We start from the raw sequence: 24,250 nt of genomic DNA, 5'->3' as shown, positions 1-24,250 counted from the left end.
AATGGGACTTTTGGGGAGGGGGAGGGGGGCATAGGGAATATGTTTATTTTATTCAACGTTCATGTTTTTTTGTTGTTCAGTGAAAGAATCTTTGAAAGAATTTGTATTCACTTTATATGTCTGTCTGCTTATTACAAAACAAAATGTTTATATTTACATTTGTATAAGATGGAGTTTGTATGAATTACTCAACATTTCCAGTTAATTCCCATAATTTCCATTAATTCCCATGAAAGTTTCCAAATTGTAATGTTTCCAAAACTCCCCAGCTTAACTTTCCATGGAAAGTTAATTTACCAGAAAATTTCCGCCCCTTTGCAACCCTAGTTCTTCTGCAAGTCCTTAATCACATGCAATATATGAATACATGCACTATATCTGGGGGCTAAAATCGGAGAATGTTTGACGTTTGCTTTAAAAAAAATAACTTTGATGATTGACTGTCAAACTTGTTGTGCAGTGTACCTTTGCTATCACAGCGTTTAGAAAAAGTAACTGAAGTTATTTAAATGTCTCTGCCACCAGATCTTCTCGAACAAAAACACAGTTTAACGGGACAACTGAGCCAGTTTGTTACGTATTTGGGGGCTGAAATCAGAGAATGTTTTTGCTTTTAAAAAGGACTTTGATGCTTCATTGACTTTCTAAATAGTTGCAGATTTTTTTTTTAAGCTCAACTTTTATTTAGGATTTTGTACATCAGAACTGACCGTTTTTATTTTAATATATGTTATTGGGTTTTAAAGTGCTATGTGCAATGTGGCTTTGCCATCATAGTGTTTCGGAAAAAGTACAAAAAAGGGAGATAATTGAACAGAAATGGGCTCCAAAAAGCATCCTGTCACGTCAAGGACTTATTTAACCCTTGGGTTTTGTCTGTAAAGAATAAATGATCACCCATTTCTGTGTTACATCTTCTTAGCCAACTTAATACCACTAGTGTTACACTTATTTCTGGAGTTCATGGTCAAGAAACCTGCATTTATATTAAATTACACCTCATTTCTGAGTTGAAAAAAAATGCACAAATTATGAATTATTTTGACTGACAGTTAAGATCAGAGGATGATGGATCTCAGACAGGTATATGTCAACATTTAGTCAGGAATCGGTTTTGAACATTTTAATAAACCTCTCAAAATTCAATGACAGTAATGATCCGATCCTTCATTTTACTTGCAAAGGGGGTTGTGTGGAACCATCTAGGGCTGCATGATTAATCGCAATTTGGACTAGTGCAATATCCAAATCGCAGGGGTGGAGCAATATTTGTTAAAGGCAAAATATGTGTCAAACCGTTCTAAAATAAAGTATTGTGGTGCTGCAGAGACGTCCTGGTCTACAAATCCTGTCCTACAGAAAACATTTTTATATATATATATATATTACAATGAAAATGAGAGTAATGATACAAAAATGATCATTCCCTCCAATATCGTGAATCATATCGCAATCGCAATATCAGTCAAAATAATCGCAATTAGATATTTTCCTAATATCGTGCAGCCCTAGAACCATCCATGGCAATTTTGAGTCAAATTGGTTGAAAGGAACCCATATTTCTGATACAGAAAAAGGACAACGGGAGGGTTAAATGTCTCTGCCACTACATCTTCTCCAATAAAAACCACAGTTTAATGTGACAGGCCCGAACACGGCCGCGTTAAAGATGCTGATTAATGCCCTGGCTGGCCCGTGAAGTCTGTTATCTGCTGTTAAATGCCACTCGCTTCGGACGTTAATGTGATTTAAGAGCCGAACATTTCCCCTCCTCGCGGTGTCATTGTTCTCTTGTTATCTGTTTCATCTCTCTGTGACCCCCCCCCCCCCGCTGCAGCTGATAACTAAACCATTTAGTGCTAATGTGCTAAAGACTTTCAGATCTTAAGATCTCATATTACAACGCCTGAGTGCAAGACGCATCTGTTGCTGAATGGTTGCATTCAAACTCACTCTTATTCAAATAGCCTAGAATTTAAAAAACATTGGAGTTTAACCCTTGTGTTGACTTCGGGTCACATTGACCCGTTTTTCAATTTTTGTTTTATATCAGAACATATGGGACGTAGAAATAAGCGCTGAAAAGGTGTAGAAGAACAATTTTACAATTTCAAACGTTGGAAAAAACAAAAACTGTGAAAAAATGGCGTCAAAAACGTCGAAAAATAAGTGTTAATAAATTAGAGCTGCAACAATTATTCAACTAACCGATTAGTTGAATAAAATAAAAAAAGGCAGAAAAATGTTTGCAGCCTCTCAAATATGGTGATGTCCTGCTCTTTTCTGTTTTATATCACATTTATTTGACTATCTTTGGGGTTTGGACGGACAAAACAAGCCATTTAAAGACATTAACTTGGACTTCTGACGAACTGGGATGGACATTTTCTGCTATTTTCTAACATTTCATGGACCAAACGATTAATCGTGAAAATAATCAGCACATTATTTGATCATGAAAATAGAGCTGCAAAGATGAATCGATTAGATGTAAACTACTGAATTAATTGCCTATTTTGGATAATCGAAATAATTGGTCTGAATCATTTTTTTTATGAAAAACAGTCAAACTTTCATCACAACTCTGATGTCAGCTCATTAAATGTGAATATTGTTCTAGTGTCTTCTCTCCTCTGTGACAGGAAACTGAATATCTTTGAATTGTGGACAAAATGAGACATTTGAGGACGTCGTCTTGGGCTTTTTTGGGGAAACACTGATCCACATCTTACACCATTTTCTGACATTTTAGAGACAGATTAATCGACAATGAAAAGAATCGTTAGCTGCAACCCTAAAATAAATAAAATCAAACATAAAAAGGCTGTTTTCATATAAAGATTTTTTTATCTGTTGCACATATACAAACACAAATGACTGATGAAAAATCCTGCAGGCCTTCGACAAAAACACTTTCTCACATTCACAAAATGTACAAATCGAAGTTTGTTTGTTCCCCCACCCTAAGAAGTATTTCAGGAGTTCATAATGGGTCTGGCGTACACGCCGCGGTAGTAGTTGTTGTCGGCGTGAGCGCCGGGATCCAGGGCGCTTTTTGCCGCCACCAGCGCGCCGGACACGGGGCAGCCGTAGCCGCCGTACTGCACCGCCGGCTCCGACATGAGGTTGTTGATGGAGAACGGGTGGTTGAAGGAGTAGTGGTGTTGGTGGGGGTGCTGGTGGTGGTACGGGTCCGGCTTCAGGTGCGTGGCGGCAGCGGCGGCGGCGGCGGCCTCGTGCAGCAGCAGCGGGTGGTGGTGGTGGTGGTGGTGGGAGAACAGGGGCTGGGTGTGAGCGAGCGGCGAGGGAACGCGCACGGGGCTGGAGGGCAACGGTTCACCCCGGGACGGTTTGAAATCCGCCGCGGTCGCTTTCGCGTCCGAGGACGGGGGAGAGGAGGCCGAAGACGAGCGGGGGGAGTCGGAGCCGGCGCTGCCGGCCGCGACCGAGGCCGCCTCCGAGCCCGGCTTCCCCGGCGCCTCCTTGTCGCCCGTTCCGGGCACTTTCCTGAAGCGCTTCTGCCTCCGCAGGTAGCAGCCGTTCTCGAACATGTTCCCCGAGTCCGGGTGCAGCGCCCAGAAGGAGCCCTTGCCCGGCTTGTCCGGCATGCGCGGCACCTTGACGAAGCAGTCGTTGAAGGAGAGCGAGTGGCGGATGGAGTTCTGCCACCGCTGCTGGTTCTGCCGGTAGAACGGGAACAGGTCCGTGATCCACTGGTAGATCTCGTTCAGCGTCAGCATCTTGCTGCCCGACTGCTGGATGGCCATGGTGATCAGGGAGATGTACGAGTACGGCGGCTTGGCGTGCGTGTAGCTCCGCCGGTACGGTTTGGGCTCCCTGGATCGGACGCCGCAGGCCTGGCCGTACGCGGGGCTCATCATGTTCGCCATGTTCCCGTACGGCGGCGGGCTGATGGAGCTCATGCTCGGCGGCAGCGCGCCGCCCAGGCCCGGTATGCCGGCGCCGGGGCTCTGCGACACGCCGGCGTGCATCATCGAGTGGTTGACCCCGACCGGGTTTGCGTAGTGCGCGCTCATGTGGCCGGCGCCGGACATGCCGGGCGCGTTCATGTAGCTGCTCATTGAGTTCATGGGCGGGCCAGAATTCATGTGTCCTGCTGCGGCGTAACACTGAAACACACAGACAGAATATTAAATATTAAATATTAAAAAAGACAGTTATTAAAACGGTTTATTAACGTGTATCAATAAGCTTATAGTGAGTTCATATAACAGGCGTGAGTTTAAGCTGTTTAAATAAGAAAACAGGCTAAAAAAATCAGTTAGGCTACGTTAATTAGGCTGCACCTTAAGTTAGACAAACGAACCAACAACAACATGCAAGTAACGCTTATTTTTACTATTACTACTGATGGCTGCATTCCACTTAGGAGAGACCCTGGTATTAAACCATTACTGATGGCTGCATTCCACTTAGGAGAGACCCTGGTATTAAACCATTACTGATGGCTGCATTCCACTTAGGAGAGACCCTGGTATTAAACCATTACTGATGGCTGCATTCCACTTAGGAGAGACCCTGGTATTAAACCATTACTGATGGCTGCATTCCACTTAGGAGAGGTCCTGGTATTAAACCATTACTGATGGCTGCATTCCACTTAGGAGAGACCCTGGTATTAAACCATTAATGATGGCTGCATTCCACTTAGGAGAGGTCCTGGTATTAAACCATTACTGATGGCTGCATTCCACTTAGGAGAGACCCTGGTATTAAACCATTAATGATGGCTGCATTCCACTTAGGAGAGGTCCTGGTATTAAACCATTACTGATGGCTGCATTCCACTTAGGAGAGGCCCTGGTATTAAACCATTACTGATGGCTGCATTCCACTTAGGAGAGGTCCTGGTATTAAACCATTATTGATGGCTACATTCCACTTAGGAGAGGTCCTGGTATTAAACCATTAATGATGGCTACATTCCACTTAGGAGAGGTCCTGGTATTAAACCATTATTGATGGCTACATTCCACTTAGGAGAGGTCCTGGTATTGTACATGCTGACTCACTGAAATATCTTACTGGGACACTTGATGGAACTGAGCCATCGTTAAGGTTATCAATGTCAGCTGTGCTTTTCCTACTAGGACAAGTCAACATGTCTGCTGTGAAAAAAAGGTCCATAGCGATCGACTAATCAATGAATCATTGCAGCTCTGCCATTGTTGACATGATTTTGCATAGCCTGAGTGAGCTTTTTAAATTACCTCATCTTAGATATGTGCTGCTCTAATTCATAAATATTTTTAAATGATGGCACATTTGGACTCTTTCGTTGTCTAAGGATCAGCCCGATCGTCGCCAGGAGCAACACAGACAGTAATCGGCCCATTCGCTTCCAATTGATCTGACAACAAACGTAGAAAACACACCAGAGACACACACTCTGTGTAGTTCAGTAGTTTACAAGGCTTCATGGGGTCTTTTTTATTTATTTTTATTTAACAATTTTAAAGTTGTATAACCCCCAACCCTAGTTGACTATTAAAACACACACACACACACACACACACACACACACACACACACACACACACTATATTATTTGCAAATTCTGCACTCAACCCATTCAGCCTCTTTTTTTGCTTATATGCAGCATGTAATTGTATATGTATATATTTGTTTATATGTATTAATTGTTTTATTTCATATTAATGTTAAATATGTTTTTTATTTGTTGTTTGCATACGCACCATTCACCAAAATATAATTTCTCTCTCTCTCTCTCTCTCATATTAAATAACATTAATGAAGCCAAAATGAACAGGATTTTAGGATTTCTTTGATTTGGTTTTCCTCCAAACCTCCACCCTATGCTCTGCACGCTTTATTAAATGTGATGTGAAAATTAAATGTATGTCCTTTGAGGAGATTCTACAGACAATGACAATAACTCTGCGTTTTTAAATTGGGAAATAACGCATAAAAATAGGTTAAATGAAAACTTCCATTAAAAAAACAAAAACAGATTTTCTTCTTCACGTTTTTAACAGCATCATTTCTCTTTTGGCTGCAAAAAAAATAAATAAAAAAAAGAAAGAAATTGCATTGAAAATGCACTTAACGGAATCTTTAATTGAAGTCTTTAAATGTAAAGAAGTGAGATGTCCCTTTAATGTGTTTCCAGGCAGTTGACTGATACATGTTTCAACATGATTCCCTGTCAACCTGCACTGAGAATAAAAGAAGGATCTCAAGAATAATACACTGAAAGATTTACTTCCACAAAAGGTTAAATGAAAACTTCCGTTAAAAAAAATAAAATAAATAAAAAACAGGTTTGATTTTTGTTAAGAGATCCTGCACATTTTTAACAGCATCGTTTCTCTTTTGTCTGCAATAAAATGAATCGCCCTGCAATAAAAAGATACTCAAATTTTGATTGAAAAATATAAGTTACAGGCTACAAACCAAATAGGCCTACGAAATGTAAAAATAGACAGATTTCTCTTTAATTTATTTCCAGAACAAACATGATTCCCTGTCAATAAGAACAATTCTCTCAAGAATAATAGTACATTTGCTCTTTTAAAGCGGGGCAAATAACGCACGAAAGGTTCAATGAAAACTTCCACTAATAAAAAATACAGTTCATTTTACGGGCCGCTGGTTAGCTCACCTGGTAGAGCAGGCGCCCATATATAGAGGCTTATTCCTCGACGCAGCGGCAGCAGGTTCGACTCCGACTGCGGCCCTTTGCTGCATGCCATTCCCCCCTCTCTCTCCCCTTTCATGTCTAAGCTGTTCTATCCAAATAAAGGCTTAAGAATGCCCCAAAAATAATCTAAAAATGCACTTAACGGAACTCTAATCTTTAAATGTAATAAAAAAAATAGATAATCATTGATTAAAAGATATGTAGAAACTACAAGCTACAAGACAAATATACTGACAACGAGTAGTCTTTTTTAATTGCAAAATATAGACACAAAGAAATGTCCCCGTACAACGTGATCTCGCGGGAAGGCGTGTAAATAGCCACTTTTAATGACAGTTCGCGTGCTATGTCGACGCATTTAGGCTAATGCGTTTTGCTGCCATGTAGACTATTTGTGTGGGAAAATGCAGGTTAAATGTAGCACATGAGTGAATAAGGGCCTATATAGGCCTACATATTTTAGTTTTTTTTGTCAAACCACTTTAATGTTACTTTTAGAAGTTTATCTAATTTGTTTTGGTTTGTGATCACATTTTTATTTATATTTAACCTAAAACAAAACCGTCAAAAAAGCATCGACGTACAGTATATCCCATAATACACAGACCAGTTGGAGTGTAGAAAACTAATAGAGTGCTCATTTGTTAAAGATGCTAAGAATATGGGCTAAGATTATATCCAATCATCTTTTTGTTAATTTTTTTATTTTTAAATATATTTGTTTCCTATCTAATTTCATGGATTTTAATTTGTGTTTCAACTTGTTTCTATTTAAATCTTGTTATATCTACACCACATCTATGTACTGTAAGGCCTAAACATGTATATTTATGTGTTTTATGCTTGTATAGGCCGACATATGTTTTTGCCTTTGTGATGCACTTCGGTGCAAAACTTGTTGGCTTTTTGAAGTGATAGGCTATATAAATGAACTAAACCTAATATAAAAATACATTTACACATAAGGAAGATAGCATTTTCTTGTGTATGTTTATGTATTTCTAATATTGAAGTACAGTTAATATTCTCTCAGGACCGATATAAAATCAGCGGGGTTCATCTCAGATTAAAGCCGGAGTAAAGTGCACTGACCTCGGTCTCTCCGTAGTAGCTGCTGCCGCTCCAGTCCGGATGTTCGTGTCCCTCCATTTTAACGGCGCTCAGCATCGTGTACGCTCCAACTTTAATTCATCCAAACAGCTTCAAACGAGCCGAAACCTGTCCTCCGCTGGCAGCCGGTAACCGTCCGGTGTATCCTGGCTGTTTAGAGCCGGGACTGGCTCATAATTGAGCAGCGACTGTCTGTGTGCGACCGGGCGGGGCTTCTGCCTCACGGAGTCGCTAGCATGGTTGTAGGGGACCCTGGCACCTGCGTTCGCGCTGCTGCCGCAGCAGCGTCCAATCAGCTGCCTCCCCTCCTTCCCTCCCCGAGCTCACGCTCTCATTTGAATATTCCATCAAAGATTGCATCGACACCGCGGCAGTTATTTTACATGAAACTTGTTTTGAACACTAATAGACTATTAGTGGTGTAGTCTACGTGATAGGCAGAAATACGCATTATACCCACTAAGAAATCTCCAGGATTTTCCTCTTAAAAATGCCCAATCACACGCAACAACATACTTTCCATTACATTTTTGATATATTTTTGAATTGTCATCTGTGTTTTTCTTCTTCACATAGGCTAAATAAAGGGATTTCCACCGTAAATTGGTGCAAAAAAAGTCTATCCGAAAGGAGTAAATGAAGTCGTTGATGCTCCAAACTTCCCTGGGGGAGGACACCCAGACCCCCCACTATGATATGCAGTATAGGCTACCCACTACAATAAGCCTACATTAGACTACACCACTGCTAATAGCCTACTTAAAATGCAATACATTTGGTAGCCTATGTCATTTGGGTGTGATTTTTTTTATTTAGGCTAACCGTGCGTTCATGGACATCGGAAAAACGGATTTTGCTAACCGAGTTTCCCAGTTGGTGACGCGTTGTTGACAACTGACGTTTGATGGAGGCGACTTTGGTTCACTGAACATATTTCAATGATAATAAACTGTTTATTGTGGACAAATGCCTCTGCCAAGAAACATATACAGACATAATATGTTTAAAATTATTAATTATTAATTATAAATAGGCCTATGTATAAAAAAACACACATTATCCGTGTCTTTTCCCGTTGGTTGTCCTGCAGATAACACAAACACACACCTGGCGATGTGCTGTTTGGATGCTCGCATAACAAAACAGCAGCAAATCTTTTGTTATTGTGGCCTCCATGTTTTCACACACCTGATGCTCTCGGCTACGGCCAACCGTTCGTGGCAGTCATGCAAAAAGTTGTTATGTTATGCCAAACGCCAATATAACAGAAGAAGAAGAACACGCATGCATCCCGACCATGTGAACGCTGCCAGTCGGAAAAACAACGTAACCAGCCGAGGTGGCATCTGCCCCGCCCCCCGTGACAGTAAATGATGTCATCCAATGGGACGTTAGGCCTACTCAGGTAACTTACATCTAAAGTGAACACACACACACACACACACACACACACACACACACACACACACACACACACACACACACACACACACACACAGAAGCCATTTCAGGTTTCTCACATATGCACCCTCACATATATTTTATTACATATATTTCTGAAGCCCCGCCCCCCGTGGCCTCTCAGGACGGTGACAGTAAATGACTGTTTTTATATAGCGCTTTTCTAGTCTCACCGACTACTCAAAGCGCTTTAACATAGTACAGGAACCATTCACACACTATGGCCGAGGATGCCGTACTGCTCATCAGATAAACATTCACACACATTTACACTCCGCGCCATCGGGGGCAACTCGGGGTTCACTGTCTTGCCCAAGGACACTTCGGCATGGAACTACAGGGCCAGGGATCAAACCACCAACCACAGCCGCCCCTGTGATGATGACCTGTCCAATGTGACGTTACTCAGGTAACTTCACACTTTTATTAGGTTACGTCTAAATACTTTTACTCAAGTACTGTACTTCAGTTAAATTTTGAGGTACTTTTCATTGTTTTTTTTATTATTATTATGAAAGAAGAAGAGAAAAACAAAATCAGATAAAAACACAAACAGATAAATCAAGCCGATTTCATCAAAGAAGAAAACAAAGGATGAGTTTGAGAATACTTAAATTGAGTATTTCCATTTCCTGGTACTTTATAGGGAAATACTTTCGCTGACATTTATTTTAAAGCCTTAGTTACTTTGCAGATTAATACAATAAACCAAATGTAGGCCTATTGTTATTGATTGATAAACAACTTGATTGATCATTTGCAGATGATTAAATATAATATAAGCAACTAATATCATTTGATGTATTATTATAGATTAAAATGAAACTTTATTAATCCCGAAGGGAAGTTGACAAACTACTCAGCAGTATTTAAAGTAACTAAAATGAATTTTTGCTTAAGTAATAAAAAAAAAACATTAGCACAAATACAATTACCTAAATCTGTAGCTATAAAGATTCTGTGTGTGTGTGTGTGTGTGTGTGTGTGTGTGTGTGTGTGTGTGTGTGTGTGTGTGTGTGTGTGTGTGTGTGTGTGTGTGTGTGTGTGTGTGTGTGTGTGCAAAAATAGATAAAATGTAGGTTTTACAGGTACAGGGATCCCAACCAAGATAGTTAATAACTGGTGCCCACTTTCTTATAAAAATAGGCCCTTTTAGCAGCTGGGCGGTCATAGGCTACTCCAAGGGCGTAGAGGACAGGGGGTACGTGGGGGGACATGTCTGCCACACACGTCTTAGTTGATTTGAATGCACCATCAATAAAAGTGCGTTGCCCAGGTTGTGTCAGTTGATCGATAGACTCATATAGGCATTAAAAAAAATAATATAGCCTATTATAAAAATATGTACAAATATTACATAGACAATATAGGGAGGAAACTTCATATATGCAATAATTGAGATCAGTGTATAGATGGAATATTGGCTTTAGCATGTGAGGCCACCAAGTTTGGGCTATTATGGCCAAAAAGTTTGTTTTGGCATTTTGAGTGTTATTTATTTGTTATGTGCTCATATTTAAATATGCCACATATTTGGTTCACTGGCATGCTCCACCTCCGTGTGGCCAGTTAAAATGTTAACAGGTCTCCCACTGGGCAAGACGCGGCAGTAAAACTGCATGGAAACGTTTATGGAAATGTCTGTATTTCTATCAATCATTAATGAAATGTAGGCTACTTGGAATCCGCGATTTAAGGAGCTAAATGGGAGAGGAATTTAGGAAGTTTTATCTTTAAGCATTTTGAGCGTTATTTATTTATTATGTGCTCTAGCTTTTCCAACGTGTTAGACACCGATATGGTAGTAATAAAGGTTAAAAATTATGTGAAATTGCATTTTTTTTTTATTGAAAAATGTGACTTTTTGTGAGGGAGGATCCCTAAACCCTTTACCAAATACGTGCACCTAAGTCTTTGACAAACCGAGGGAAAACACTGTGAAGCATTGCTGCAGATTAAACTACACCAACAGTATATAAAGGAGTTAAAATGAGCACAACCTTAAACATCTACAGCTGGGAAATGCAACAAATGCATTAATGCAGCAGTGATATTAATCCAGAAACATCCGGTAGAAGAGGAAAACACCGACAGGGAACATTTCACTGCAGAGTGAATACTTTTGTAATGTTTTGAATGCAAGACTTTACTTTAGTATTTGCACAGTGTTGTATTAGTACCTTTACCAAAATAAAGGATCTGAATCCTTCATCCACCTCTGATTATTAAAACATATATCGTCGCTATAATGCGACTTAAGGAAGGCCTTGAATTTACTTATTTCCTTCAAAATAATTTGTAACTGTGTACTGAAACATGGAGAGAAACATTTCTGTTTGTTTTCCAATCCACTTGTCCTGTGAGCATAAAAGAGCTATAGTCTTTAGTTTTATTACTACTTTTTAAAAAAGATTTTTGTTGATAAAATGTGAAAAAAATATGTAAAAAATCAACACCCAAAATACAAAAACAACAAAAATCATACACGAGTATACACACACATACGCACGCGTACACACACACACACACACGCGCGTACACACACACGCGCACACGTACACACACACATGCACACACGCACTCACTCACTCACACACACATACACGCGTACACACACTCTCACACACACACACACACACACGCGCACGCGTACACACAATCACACACACACACATGCATATACACACACATACGCACGCGTACACACACTCACACACACACACACGCGTATACACACACACATACGCACGCACACACACACACACATACAAGCGTACACACACACGCACGCGTACACACAATCACACACACACGCATATACACACACACACATACGCACGCGCACACACACACTCACACACACACACGCGTATACACACACACACATACAAGCGTACACACACACACACACACACACACACACACACACACACACACACACACATACACGGTCAAAGAACCAAAACCCCCCAAAATGTCCTGAAACACCAAACAAAGACCGTCATAGACCAAATCAGTGCGCAAGAACATAAATACATAAAAGTAGATTTGTGTGGCCCGGTTCCCTCAGTGGGTAGAGCAGGCGCACATATACTGAGAGGTTTATGCCTCGACGCAGAGGTCCAGGGTTCGAGTCTGACCTGGGACAATTTCCTGCATGTCTTCCCCCTCCCTCTCTCTCTCTCTCTCTCTCCTCTCTCTCTCTCTCTCACCTAGCCGTTCCTGTTGGAAATTAAAGGTGGAAAGCCCCCCCAAAAAACTAGAATATATATAGATATATACAGATATTGCAGAAAGGGGCCCTGCAGGATTCTTAGTCCACCGTTTCTTCAGGTGGACGGATCACTGAAACAGGTTCAGCCAGTTTGTGAAACACGGTGGCTAGGGTTAACCCCCCAGCCCTAACCCTTGGTACTTTTATTACTTTTGCACCAGTAGATCACCTCAAAGTCTTACTGACCCATGTGAGCTTCACACAGGAACACAAAAGGTAAAAATATTTGGGGTTGTTTGACATCCACACAGGGAGAACAGGTTGTGTGTGTGTCTGTGTGTGTGTGTGTGTGTGTGTGTGTGTGTGTGTGTGTGTGTGTGTGTGTGTGTGTGTGTGTGTGTGTGTGTGTGTGTGTGTGTGTGCAGAGAGCATGGTGGTCCGACTTCTCTTGTTCCTTCACCTCGGCTGTGTGTACCGTCCGTCCCGCTCGTCTTTTCAGATTCATCACCAGGTAAATACACTCAGTCAGACCACAAACAGTAAAGCCCGCAGCCCGAAGAAGAAGAAGAGGAGGAGGAGGAGGAGGAGGAGGAGGAGGAGGAGGAGGAGGAGGAGGAGGAGGAAGATCCCACAGACAGTCTCTTTACTCTGCTTGTTAACTCCCGTAGAACAAAACACATCAGACATCCCACAGGTGTAGGAGGGATTTTTGTTCATTTATTTCACGAGTTTAAGTTCATTCCGACGCAGAGACACAGAGATCAATTTCTAGATGTACAGGAGTAAGAAACATAGAGCAGCATTCGTCGCAGCAGAGGGACATTTTGGGGGAGTGTGGGAGTCATTTCTGGCAGGAAATCTAACTGCAGTGAAGACAGACAAGGAAGGTTTAAAGGAAATAGGTTCATCGGAAAAGTACATTTAAACTCAAAAATGCAGAGACTTGATCCTTTTATATGAAAGCCCAAGAACAGTTACTAAATGGATCTGGATTGTGCTGAAATTATTTTCAATTTGCAAATACAAAAATGAACTTTTAAGATTTTTGAAAATGATGGTTGAATTGGTCATCAAAACCAATGCAGTCAATTGGTCTGTAATGGCCTCTAGCAGGGGTCTTCAACGTTTTTTTAAGGCCAGGGACCCCTTAGCTGAAATAGAGGCCGAGTAGGGACCCCATACTGCATATTAAACTGGGCCAAATAGATGAAAATAAATGGTTATTATTTATACATCATGTTATAACATTAAACACACCATACATCTACCTTCATGGTTGAATGCACTTAATGGAAGTCGCTTTGGATAAAAGCATCAGCTAAATGTAATGTAATATAATGTAACACGTGGAAGGCACAGTTGATCCTTAAGCTTAACTGTATGGCTAACACAGTGGCTACTTAACTATTGCATGCTTATCATCAATGTGCCAATAAATAAATAAATAAATAATATATATATATATATATATATATATATATATATATATATATATACTGTATATTATTTTTTTTTACAAATAGGCCAGTTGCTATTAATATGTTGGATTCATATTAATGTATATTTTCAGATAATATATTTTATCTAAAAAAATAAATAAAAAAAAACATTCAAAAAGATTTTTTTAACACAATGTGGCGGCCCCTTTGCACTAACTCTGAGGACCCCCTAGGGGTCACGGACCCCCTGTTGAAGATCCCTGCCCTGTAGTTACAGCAGAGCTGGAAGAAGTTCTCACATCTTTATTTAGATTAAGTACTATAGGAGAAGATGTGTCTTTGTGCCGGTGCAACACCTGAATTTTCCCTCTGATGGTCAACAAAGGCTCATATTATTTTATCTTAATTTAATGATATTATTTGGCTTCTTGCACATGATTTGAATTGAAGAAGTAGTTTTATTCTCACTGACCAATGATTTTTTTCAACCTTCAGACTGGTCTCAGGTGAATGTGTGTCTTCACTTTCAGTTTCTGCTGGTGAAAACAGTTTTTAACTGAACTTTCCTCTCATCTGAAACCACACTGACACCTACCGGCGAGCACCTGCAACTACAGCTGATTATTATAATTATTTGTCACATAAAATACTTTATTATAATTATATATTATTATAATACAAACATACGTATACGAAATACTTTTTAATGGCCTTATTATGTTTTTTTGACAAAGAATACGACACAATGCTTTAAAGGGAGGAGAATAAAAGCAGTAAGCATTTATATGACAAAATATATAATATTTAATTTATTTAATGGTAAATTATTTTTTACCTTAGCATGTGATAGATGAATTACTATTAACTCTGTATTACCTCACTTACTCGCATTATTCATTTATATATTTTATTTATATATTTTTTATTTATGTATGTATGTATATCACTCCCTGATTATTTTTTAGTAATTTTCTTGCATTTTTCCTTTTTTTCCCTTTGTGTTTGTTTTGTCTTTCTTGTCCAAAAATCACACTAAATGAAAATTCAAAGTGAAAAACTCGCTACTGTCATTTTTGTCCCAACCGGACTTCCGTGCAGTACTCAGAGCGTAGCACATTGCTTCGCTTGTAAAAACACAAGGACATTTGCGAATGTTTCGCGTTATTTTAACAATTTTAACTGTTTTAGTTTATTGCTAAAGACTCGTTCCGTTGTTTTTCTCCACCGTGAACTGGAAGGTGAGTTTATTTAAGAGTAAGAGGACGTAAACATGGAGTAAAAGAGACCATTCAAGGTCCATTCATGGAGGCTGAAACTGTTTGCTAACTATTGATGCTAGTAGCGTGTAAGGTTAATATTTAACATGTCGTGTAACGTTCACGGTCCTGTTATTGCTGTGTGGTAATGCACGTGGAAGTGTAGATGTTTTACAAACGATAACAGTATACAAAAGGCTAAAAGTGTAGCTACAGCCAACAACACAAGCAGACAGTATGGTCACTCTAATAACCTTTCACGAACAAGTTTAAGTCTGTTAATTAATGTTCATAGCGCGGTAAAAATGAATGAATGGAGAACTGTAGAGAAGGAATTGATGGGCAATATCAATAATCAAAACTGGCCAGTGGAACCCCCCTACTAATAATTTCCTTTACATAAATTAAGACATTTGCCCCATAACTTGTTGCCGAAAAGGCACAAATTGTTGCAAAAGTGTTTTGATATGCTCTAAATTTCAGTTTTTCTCAAAAATGGTGATCTCAACTAGGGCTGGGCAATATATCGATATTATATCGATATCGTCTTAGATTTGGGATATCGTAATATCGTGATATGGCATAAGTGGTGTCTTTTCCTGGTGAAAAAGCTGCATTACAGTAAAGTGATGTACTTTTCTGAATTTACCAGACTGTTCTAGCTGTTCTATTATTTGCCTTTTACCTAGGGCTGCACGATTATGGCCAAAATGATAATCACGATTATTTTCCCAGCCCTAGTATTCGTATCATAGGTTACAGTTGTCGTATTGTCCCAGCCCTAGTATTCGTATCATAGGTTACAGTTGTCGTATCGTCCCAGCCCTAGTATTCGTATCATAGGTTACAGTTGTCATATCGTCCCAGCCTAGTATTCGTATCATAGGTTACAGTTGTCATATCGTCCCAGCCTAGTATTCGTATCATAGGTTACAGTTGTCGTATCGTCCCAGCGCTAGTATTCGTATCATAGGTTACAGTTGTCATATCGTCCCAGCCCTAGTATTCGTATCATAGGTTACAGTTGTCGTATCGTCCCAGCCTAGTATTCGTATCATAGGTTACAGTTGTCATATCGTCCCAGCCCTAGTATTCGTATCATAGGTTACAGTTGTCGTATCGTCCCAGCCTTAGTATTCGTATCATAGGCTACAGTTGTCATATCGTCCCAGCGCTAGTATTCGTATCATAGGCTACAGTTGTCATATCGTCCCAGCGCTAGTATTCGTATCATAGGCTACAGTTGTCGTATCGTCCCAGCCCTAGTATTCGTATCATACGTTACAGTTGTCATATCGTCCCAGCCCTAGTATTCGTATCATAGGTTACAGTTGTCGTATCGTCCCAGCCCTAGTATTCGTATCATAGGTTACAGTTGTCATATAGTCCCAGCCCTAGTATTCGTATCATAGGCTACAGTTGTCATATCGTCCCAGCGCTAGTATTCGTATCATAGGTTACAGTTGTCGTATCGTCCCAGCGCTAGTATTCGTATCATAGGTTACAGTTGTCATATAGTCCCAGCCCTAGTATTCGTATCATAGGTTACAGTTGTCATATAGTCCCAGCCCTAGTATTCGTATCATAGGTTACAGTTGTCATATCGTCCCAGCGCTAGTATTCAGCGCAGTTGTCATATCGTCCCAGTTGTCATATCGTCCCAGCCTTAGTATTCGTATCATAGGTTAAAGTTGTCATATCGTCCCAGCGCTAGTATTCGTATCATAGGTTACAGTTGTCGTATTGTCCCAGCCCTAGTATTCGTATCATAGGTTACAGTTGTCATATCGTCCCAGCCCTAGTATTCGTATCATAGGTTACAGTTGTCGTATCGTCCCAGCGCTAGTATTCGTATCATAGGTTACAGTTATCATATCGTCCCAGCCCTAGTATTCGTATCATAGGTTACAGTTATCATATCGTCCCAGCCCTAGTATTCATATCATAGGTCACAGTTGTCATATCGTCCCAGCTCTAGTATTCGTATCATAGGCTACAGTTGTCATATCGTCCCAGCCCTAGTATTCGTATCATAGGTTACAGTTGTCGTATCGTCCCAGCGCTAGTATTCGTATCATAGGTTACAGTTGTCATATCGTCCCAGCCCTAGTATTCGTATCATAGGCTACAGTTGTCATCCCCGTGATGTCAATAAAGTTTGTTTGTGTTGACGTCTCCTCAGATGCCTCCCAAACCTCTGGAGCCTCTGGCCAAAAAACTCATGAAGGGAGTGATCGCCCTGGAGCTGCTGGCCGTCTTCGGAGTGTACGGTCTGTTCCACAAGATGAACGCCAGTCGAGGTATCGGTAAAAAGCTGAGATGAAATAATCAATGTTGGACAGGTTATGAAGCCCATTTAAACGTGTGTTGGGGGACTTTCTATCTTCTAACTGAATCTCCATTTGATTTGCTCGTCCTGCAGATTTCAGGAACACCATGAGTCGGAGGTTTCCATCAGTTCTGGAAGGTAAGAAGATATTAATCTCTGTCTGTCCCTTTTGTTAGTGGACGTGCTTTTTGTCACTGTTAAAATATAAGTATAGGTAGAAGGTGTTAATGTTTTACAGTTAATTACACTATTCAATACAATGTCTCAGATACAACTTATTACATTTCCATTACTCTTTATGACAATTTATGACCTTCTATACCTTGACTTTTTATGACTATACTATGACTTTTTCCAACATACTGGATGAATTTTTATGACTTTTTTGAAAAAAAAGAAGCTTTTCAGCCTTTAATGGAAAGGACAGCTAGATATGAAAGGAGAGAGAGGGGGGTTACATGCAGGAAATAGTCTCAGGTCAGAGTTGAACCCTGGACCTTCTGCGTCGAGGTATACACCTCCTTATATGTGCGCCTGCTCTACCAACTGAGCTAACCCGGCCACTATTATGACCTTTTCGACATACTATACTATGACTTTTTTATGAATTTTTTCGACATACTATACTATGACTTTTTTATGAATTTTTTCGACATACTATACTATGACTTTTTTATGAATTTTTTCGACATACTATACTATGACTTTTATGACATACTATACTGATTTTTTTGTGAATTTTTTCGACATATTATGACTTTTTTATGAGTTTTTTTGACATACTGTACTATGACCTTTTTATGACATACTATACTATGAGTTTTTTATGAATTTTTTCTATATACTATACTGCCTTTTTTCGATATATTATACTATGACGTTTTTATGAGTTTTTTTGACATACTGTACTATGACCTTTTTATGACATACTATACTATGAGTTTTTTATGAATTTTTTCTATATACTATACTGCCTTTTTTCGATATATTATACTATGACGTTTTTATGATTTTTTTTCCCAACACACAATAGTATGACTTTTATGACACACTATACTATGACTGTTTTATGAATTTTTTCGACATACTATACTATGACTTTTTTATGACTTTTATCAACATAGTATACTATGACTTTTTTATGACTTTTTTCGACACACTATACTATGACTTTTATCAACATAGTATACTATGACTTTTTTATGACTTTTTTCGACATACTATACTATGACTTTTTTCGACATACTATACTATGACTTTTTTATGACATTTTTCGATATACTATACTATGACTTTTTTATGAATATTTTCGACATACTATACTATGACTTTTTTATGAATTTTTTCGACATACTATACTATGACTTTTTTATGACATTTTTCGATATACTATACTATGACTGTTTTATGAATTTTTTCGACATACTATACTATGACTTTTTTAGGAATATTTTTGACATAATATACTATGACTTTTTTATGAATTTTTTCGACATACTATACTATGACTTTTTTATGAATTTCTTCGACATACTATACTATGACTTTTTTATGACATACTATGACTTTTTTTCGATATACTATACTATGACTTTTTTATGAATTTTATCGATATACTATACTGACTTTTTTCGATATACTATACTATGACGTTTTTATGATTTTTTTCCAACACACTATACTATGACTTTTTTATGAATTTTTTCGACATACTATACTATGACTTTTTTATGAATTTTTTTGACATACTATACTATGACTTTTATGACATACTATACTATGACTTTTTTATGAATTTTTTCGACATACTATACTATGACTTTTATGACATACTATACTATGACTTTTTTATGAATTTTTTCGACATACAATACTATGACTTTTTTATGAATTTCTTCGACATACTATGACTTTTTTATGACATACTATGACTTTTTTTCGATATACTATACTATGACTTTTTTATGAATTTTATCGATATACTATACTGACTTTTTTCGATATACTATACTATGACGTTTTTATGATTTTTTTCCAACACACTATACTATGACTTTTTTATGAATTTTTTCGACATACTATACTATGACTTTTTTATGACTTTTTTTGACATACTATACTATGACTTTTATGACATACTATACTATGACTTTTTTATGAATTTTTTCGACATATACTGACTTTTTTATGAATTCTTTCGACACACTATACTATGACTTTTTTATGAATTTTTTCGACATACTATACTATAACTTTTTTATGACATACTATAGTATGACTTTTTCGACATCCTATACTATGACTTTTTTATGAATTTTTTCGACATACTATACTATGACTTTTTTATGAATTTTTTCGACATACTATACTATGACTTTTATGACATACTATACTGATTTTTTTGTGAATTTTTTCGACATATTATGACTTTTCTATGAGTTTTTTTGACATACTGTACTATGACCTTTTTATGACATACTATACTATGAGTTTTTTATGAATTTTTTCTATATACTATACTGCCTTTTTTCGATATATTATACTATGACGTTTTTATGATTTTTTTTTCCCAACACACAATAGTATGACTTTTATGACACACTATACTATGACTGTTTTATGAATTTTTTCGACATACTATACTATGACTTTTTTTATGACTTTTATCAACATAGTATACTATGACTTTTTATGACTTTTTCGACACACTATACTATGACTTTTATCAACATAGTATACTATGACTTTTTATGACTTTTTCGACATACTATACTATGACTTTTTTCGACATACTATACTATGACTTTTTATGATTATTTTTCGACATACTATACTATGACTTTTTTATGACTTTTTCACAACTATACTATGACTTTTTATGAATATTTTCTCGACTTACATTTTCAACTATACTAAGACTTTTTATGAATTTTTCGACATACTATACTATGACTTTTATGACTTTTTCGATACATACTATACTATGACTTTTTTATGAATTTTTCGACATACTATACTCATGACTTTTTAGGAATATTTTTGACATAATATACTATGACTTTTTTATGAATTTTTTCGACATACTATACTATGACTTTTTATGAATTTCTTCGACATACTATACTATGACTTTTTATTACATACTATGACTTTTTTTCGATATACATACTATGACTTTTTATGAATTTTATCGACATACTATACTGACTTTTTCTCGAGTACTATACTATGACGTTTTATGATTTTTTCCAACACACTATACTATGACTTTTTATGAATTTTTTCGACATACTATACTATGACTTTTTTATGAATTTTTTGACATACTATATACTATGACTTTTTATGACATACTATACTATGACCTTTTTATGAATCTTTTTCACATACTATACTATGACTTTTATGACATACTATACTATGACTTTTTTATGAATTTTTCGACATACAATACTATGACTTTTTTATGAATTTCTTCACATATCACTATGACTTTTTTATGACATACTATGACTTTTTTCTAGCACTATACTTTTTCATGACTTTTTATGAATTTTATCGAGCATACTATACTGACTTTTTTCTGATATACTATACTATGACGTTTTTATGATTTTTTTCCAACACACCATACTCATGACTTTTTTATGAATTTTTTCCACATACTATACTATGACTTTTTATGACTTTTTTTGACATACTATACTATGACTTTTTATGAATTTTTTCGACATATACTGACTTTTTTATGAATTCTTTCGACACACTATACTATGACTTTTTTATGAATTTTTTCGACATACTATACTATAACTTTTTTATGACATACTATAGTATGACTTTTTCGACATCCTATACTATGACTTTTTTATGACATACTATAGTATGACTTTTTCGACATACTATACTATTACTTTTTTATGACATACTATACTATGACTTTTATGAATTTTTTCGACATACTATACTATGACTTTTTTATGAATTTTTTCGACATACTATACTATGACTTTTTTATGACTTTTTTTGACATACTATACTATGACTTTTATGACATACTATAGTATGACTTTTCTCATACTATACTATTACTTTTTTATGACATACTATACTATGACTTTTATGAATTTTATCGACATACTATTACTTTTTTATGAATTTTTCGACATACTATACTATGACTTTTTATGACATACACATACTATGACTTTTCACTATGATTTTTCAACATACCCATGACTTTATACTTTTTCATAATTATACTATGACTTTTTTGACATACCATACTATGACTTTTATATTTCACATACTATACTATGACTTTATGACATACCTATACTATGACTTTTATGACACATACTATGATCTTTTATGACATATACTTCATACTCATGACTTTTTATGACATACTATACTATGACTTTTATGACACTGATTTTTCATATACGACCAACATAATTTATACTATGATTTTATGACTTTCTATACTATACTTATGACTTTTTTCTGACATAATACTATGACTTTTTATGAATTCAACATACTATACTATGACTTTTATATACTGATTTATAACATATTATACACATTTTTAGTCTTACAACCATACGATACTTCTTTCAACATACTATACTATGACTTTTCACATAATATGACTTTTTTGACGACATACTATACTATGACTTTTTATGAATATTTTCACATAACTATACTATGACTTTTTATGATTTTTAACATACTATACTATGACTTTTATAATTCTTCACATACTATACTTTTTGACATACTATACTATGACTTTTATGACTTTTTTTCGACATACTATAACTATGACTTTTTTCACATACTATACTATGACTTTTAACTTTTTTCGACATACCATACCATGACTTTTTATGAATTTTTTGACATACTATAATTAATGACTTTTTATGATTTTATCAACATAGTAATTATACTTTTTCAACATACTATACTATGACTTTTATCATACTATACTATGACTTTTTCAACACACTATACCATGACTTTCGGATACCTTATAATTATGACTTTTTCGCATACCATACGTTTTTAGACTTTTTTTCGAACATACTATACTATGACTCTTTAGATTTTCACATAACTATACTATGACTTTTTTATGACATACTATACTATGATCTTTTTAGGATTTTTATCAACATACTATACTATGACTTTTTCGACACTATTTCATGACTTTTTAGAATTCCTACTATAATTTGACTTTTATGAATTTTTTTCGACATACTCTATGACTTTTTATGACATAATTATACTATGACTCTTTTTATGACTTTTTTCGACATACTATACTATGACTTTTTTATGACATTTTTCGACATAACTATACTCATGACTTTTTTATGAATTTTTTCGACATACTCATGACTTTTTTATGACATACTATACTCATGACTTTTTTATGACTTTTTTGACATACTATACTCATGACTTTTTATGACATTTTTCGACATACTATACTATGACTTTTTTTCGAGATACCATACTATGACTTTTATGACATACTATACTATGACTTTTTATGAATTTTTCACATACTATACTATGACTTTTTTATGACTTTTTCACATACTATACTATGACTTTTTTGACATACCTATACTATGACTTTTTTTCACATACTATACTGATCTCTTTTTTATGAATTTTTTTCAACATACCATAATTGACTTTTTTATGAATTGTTTTGACATACTATGACTTTTTTATGACTTTTTTATGACATACTATACTATGACTTTTTTATGACATTTTTTGACATACTATACTATGACTTCTTTATGATTTTTTTCCAACACACTATACTATGACTTTTATGACATACTATACTATGACTTTTTTATGAATTTTTTCGACATATACTGACTTTTTTATGAATTTTTTCGACATACTATACTATGACTTTTTTTATGACTTTTATCAACATAGTATACTATGACTTTTTTATGACTTTTATCAACATAGTATACTATGACTTTTTTCAACACACTATACTATGACTTTTTTATGACTTTTATCAACATAGTATACTATGACTTTTTTATGACTTTTTTCAACACACTATACTATGACTTTTTTATGACTTTTATCAACATAGTATACTATGACTTTTTTCAACACACTATACTATGACTTTTTTATGACTTTTTTCAACACACTATACTATGACTTTTTTATGACTTTTATCAACATAGTATACTATGACTTTTTTCAACACACTATACTATGACCTTTTTTCGACATACTATACTATGACTTTTTTATGACTTTTATCAACATAGTATACTATGACTTTTTCAACACACTATACTCATGACTTTTTTCACATACTATACCATGACTTTTTATGACTTTTTTCGACATACTTACTATGACTTTTTTCGACATACTATACTATGACTTTTTTCACATACCATACTCATGAGTTTTTTATGACATTTTTTATATACTATACTATGACTTTTTATGAATTTTCGACATACTATACTATGCTTTTTTATGACTTTTATCAACATAGTATACTGACTTTTTTCAACACACTATATACTATGACTTTTTTCAACATACTATACTATGACTTTTTTATGACTTTTTTCGACATACTATACTATGACTTTTTTCGACATACTATACTATGACTTTTTTATGACTTTTTTTCGACATACTATACTATGACTTTTTTCGACATACTATAACTATGACTTTTTCACATAC

The 24,250-nt window shown here is 36.2% G+C and overlaps 2 protein-coding genes across 2 annotated transcripts in view; one reads left to right on the top strand and one right to left on the bottom strand.

Annotated features, from left to right (window-relative positions):
• Positions 1–2,961: 2,961 nt before the first annotated feature.
• On the bottom strand, positions 2,962–8,065 carry LOC120546196 (hepatocyte nuclear factor 3-beta-like). Its single transcript, XM_039780976.1, has 2 exons — positions 7,775–8,065; positions 2,962–4,130 (listed from the first exon to the last, which is right to left on the bottom strand). The coding sequence occupies exons 1-2, from the start codon at positions 7,847–7,849 to the stop codon at positions 2,976–2,978; spliced, it is 1,230 nt and encodes a 409-aa protein (XP_039636910.1). The 5' UTR covers positions 7,850–8,065; the 3' UTR covers positions 2,962–2,975.
• A 6,929-nt stretch (positions 8,066–14,994) lies between these two features.
• Positions 14,995–24,250, top strand: part of LOC120546623 (protein CEBPZOS-like) — a 13,510-nt gene continuing 4,254 nt past the window's right edge. The window contains exons 1-3 of the mRNA XM_039781691.1: positions 14,995–15,144; positions 17,345–17,462; positions 17,585–17,629. Of these exons, the coding sequence (XP_039637625.1) occupies positions 17,345–17,462; positions 17,585–17,629 (163 nt within the window). The 5' untranslated portion in view covers positions 14,995–15,144. The remainder of the gene's footprint in view (positions 15,145–17,344; positions 17,463–17,584; positions 17,630–24,250) is intronic.

This window comes from Perca fluviatilis, chromosome 18, assembly GCF_010015445.1.
Source record: "Perca fluviatilis chromosome 18, GENO_Pfluv_1.0, whole genome shotgun sequence".
Classification (NCBI taxonomy): Eukaryota; Metazoa; Chordata; class Actinopteri; order Perciformes; family Percidae; genus Perca; species Perca fluviatilis.
Note: the sequence above shows the minus strand (reverse complement) of the source record. Positions and strands in the feature narration are given on the sequence as shown.

What these genes read in the sequence shown, in the direction of transcription:
- LOC120546196 (XM_039780976.1), bottom strand. Translation starts at nt 7,849, where the DNA reads ATGCTGAGCGCCGTTAAAATGGAGGGACACGAACATCCGGACTGGAGC. An exon ending in GCTACTACGGAGAGACCGAG is followed by an intron (nt 4,131 to 7,774) that starts GTCAGTGCACTT and finishes TGTGTGTTTCAG; the next exon opens with TGTTACGCCGCAGCAGGACA.